Here is a 2,789-nt window from a genome sequence, read left to right as displayed (position 1 = left end):
GGGCGCCCCAGGAGCCCGCACGGCCGCCGCGGTCACGGTCCCAGCCGCCCGCGCAGCCCGCACCCGGCTCTGTCCGTCAGAGCCGCCCCACCCCTACGGCGCCCGCGAGAGCCTGGGGGGATTCTCCGGGACAGCCCTCGGGGAGGGGCGGGTGGGGCCGGGGGCGCCGGCGGAGCAGCCGCGCCCCTCCTCCGCCAGGTCCCTGGGCTCTCATTACCTGCAGGCGGTGCAGGCCGCACCTGGGGCTCGACAGTCCCCCACCCCACCCCCACCCATCTTCTATCTGGGCAGAGGGGACTCCTGGAGTCTGCCCAGCCTTGGGAGCTGGTGTGCGCGCGCGTGTGTGTGTGTGTGTGTGTGTGTGTGTGTGTGTGCGCGTGCAGTCTTCTGGCTCCACATCCCAGAGGCTCACAGAGGACTGTGTCCACAGGCCCAGAGAAACCCAGAGACTGGGGGTCCCACCGCATTGCGAGATGCAACATGGAGTCACACAGCCATTGCTCTAGTGTTTCCGGACTGGCCTCTGTAGGCTCCGTGCACCCAGACCATAGGAAGGGCCCTGTCCTTGAGGAGGAAAAGACACTGACTGGACAAGGAGTCCTGGTGTGGAGCGCTGAGATAGGGGCATAAAAGGGGCTTCCTGGTCTTGATGTCGGGACAAACCTCCGGGCAGGTAGATGGGGCAGCCAGGGCGGAGAAGAGGTGAGCTGGGTCTCAGGCCGGGGCCAGCTAGATTGAAGGTGTGCGTGAAGGACATGGAGGAGGCAGAACACCAGCCTGGGTTCCCCTTCTTCCTTACACGTTTCTGCCCCACACCCCATTTCTTTCTTTTTTTTAATGTTTTTTATTTAGTTTTGAGACAGAGAGAGACAGAGCATGAGCGGGGAGGGGCAGAGAGAGAGGGAGACAAGAATCAGAATCAGGCTCCAGGCTCTGAGCTGTCAGCAGAGCCTGACGCGGGGCTCGAGACCACGAACATGAGATCATAACCTGAGCCGAAGTTGGAACCACCCAGGCACCCCCCACACCTCATTTCTGAGCACAGCCAGTGATTAGAGCCACCTTTGCCCAAAACAAGAGAGAGAGGGTCCCAGGCCACCCTGGCTCCACAAACAGGACCACCCACTCTGGGCTCCTTTACTGCTGAGTGTCTAGCCTGGATGAAGCCCCCATACCCCTACCAGAGTCCAGTTTGGGGACCATGTTATGATTTCCCCACCTATACCCCCAAAATTTTCACTGAGCAGGACCATGGATGCTAGGGGCCCTGGTGCGTGGAGGGGGACAGTCCCCCTTGGAGTTCCGTCTGTCCACAATCTTGTCCAGGGCAGGATTCCCCAGCTGAGGCCCAGGCCGTTCTAGGGCCCATCCCTGCTGCCCTTGCCCTGCAGCAGGGTAGTTGGTTAGGGAAACCACTGTCCCCAGGTGCACAGCTATGGCCTCTGGTGGCCTTCAGCTTCTGTGGATGCCCACTCTTCCAGGAGGATGGTCAGGCTGGTCCCCAGCCTGACCCTACCTGTGTGGGTGAGGATGGCTGGGAGCAGTTTGCTGGGATCTAAGGGAGATGCCTGGTGGAGGCAGGACTCCCCACTGCAGCCCCCCTGCCTCACCTCGTCCTGGTCCTGGCCTCGCTAGCAGTGGAAGTGGATCAGTCTGAGGCTGCAGGCCAAAGGCCAGCCCCCCACACTGCCCTGTCCCAGCACCTCCTGAGGCAGGAGGGGAGGAGGGAGATGCTATCTCCAAAAAGCGGAGATAGACCTGATTGAACTTTTTTAAAAAGTTTATTTGTTTTGAGAGAGAGAGAGAGAGAGAGAGAGAGAGAGAGAGAGCATGCGCCCACGCACACAAGTGGGGGAGGGGCAGAGAGAGGGAGAGAGAGAATCCCAAGCAGGCTCCATCTCATGAACCGAGAGATCATGACCAGAGCAGAAACCAAGAGAAGGACCTTAACCGACTCAACCACCCAGGAGTCCCCTGTTTGAAATTCTTATCAATGCCCAGCAAAGGGGCTCTGGGGTGTAGTGACCAAACTGCTGGAGAAGGGGGAGAAAAGGCCAGGAGAGGGCCCTGAGCCTAGAGGCTGCAGGTGAACCATGAGTTGGGGGGGGTGGGGGGGGTGATGAGACCCACCCTCTCCAGGGTCCTCTCAGACACTCTGTATCCGTGGAGTCTCTGCCCCTTCTCCAGCTGCTCCTGCCCAGGCCTCTGTGCAGCTGGGGGGAATGTCAGCCTTCTGCCGCCCCCCCCAGCACACCTGCAACAGCCACCCCGAGGCACCAACATGCTGTGACGTTGGGTGTCACGATCACGATCACAGAAGCACGCTCCTAGGACAGTCAAACCTCTTGCCCTGACCTCACAGCCCCTCCAGCACTGGGGCTTCGCGTCCCGAGGCGGCCACGCATATTACAATAGGCCTCGAACTGCCGTCCCCCACCCCACAAGTGCCCTCTCCCGGAGAACCTCCTCTCTCAGAACCCCACACCCTGTTCCTGCTGACCCCAGATTCCCTCACAGTCCTCTGTGCCATGGCCCCAGGGCAGGCATCTCCACGTTCCTCCTCACGGCCCCTCCCGCGGTCACGGGCCTCAGTTTCTCCGGTCGTAGGGTCGTACGTAGTGGGAGGGTCCTCCAGACTTCACACCCGCAGAGGGCTGACACTGCCGCCCCCGCCCCCCTCCCTCCAGCCTTCTGCAGCGGGGCGGGTCTTTCACAGCAAAGGGGGCGGGGGGGGCGGGGGCGCGGGGCGGGGCGGGCGTGGGAGGGCGTGTCTTCCGGGGCGTGGGGGC

General features: G+C 61.9%; 2 protein-coding genes across 2 annotated transcripts in view; both read right to left on the bottom strand.

Annotated features, from left to right (window-relative positions):
- ARHGDIG (Rho GDP dissociation inhibitor gamma) overlaps positions 1–757 on the bottom strand; it is a 2,887-nt gene extending 2,130 nt beyond the window's left edge. Inside the window, exons 1-2 of the mRNA XM_029948955.1 lie at positions 664–757; positions 218–331 (exon numbers count right to left, since the gene is read on the bottom strand). Of these exons, the coding sequence (XP_029804815.1) occupies positions 218–331; positions 664–757 (208 nt within the window). The remainder of the gene's footprint in view (positions 1–217; positions 332–663) is intronic.
- A 676-nt stretch (positions 758–1,433) lies between these two features.
- Positions 1,434–2,789, bottom strand: part of LOC115299554 (regulator of G-protein signaling 11-like) — a 6,694-nt gene continuing 5,338 nt past the window's right edge. The window contains exon 13 of the mRNA XM_029948954.1: positions 1,434–1,631. Within this exon, the coding sequence (XP_029804814.1) occupies positions 1,434–1,631 (198 nt within the window). The remainder of the gene's footprint in view (positions 1,632–2,789) is intronic.

The sequence above is a fragment of the Suricata suricatta genome, chromosome 8 (assembly GCF_006229205.1).
Source record: "Suricata suricatta isolate VVHF042 chromosome 8, meerkat_22Aug2017_6uvM2_HiC, whole genome shotgun sequence".
NCBI lineage: Eukaryota > Metazoa > Chordata > Mammalia > Carnivora > Herpestidae > Suricata > Suricata suricatta.
This window is presented reverse-complemented; position numbering and strand designations above follow the sequence as displayed.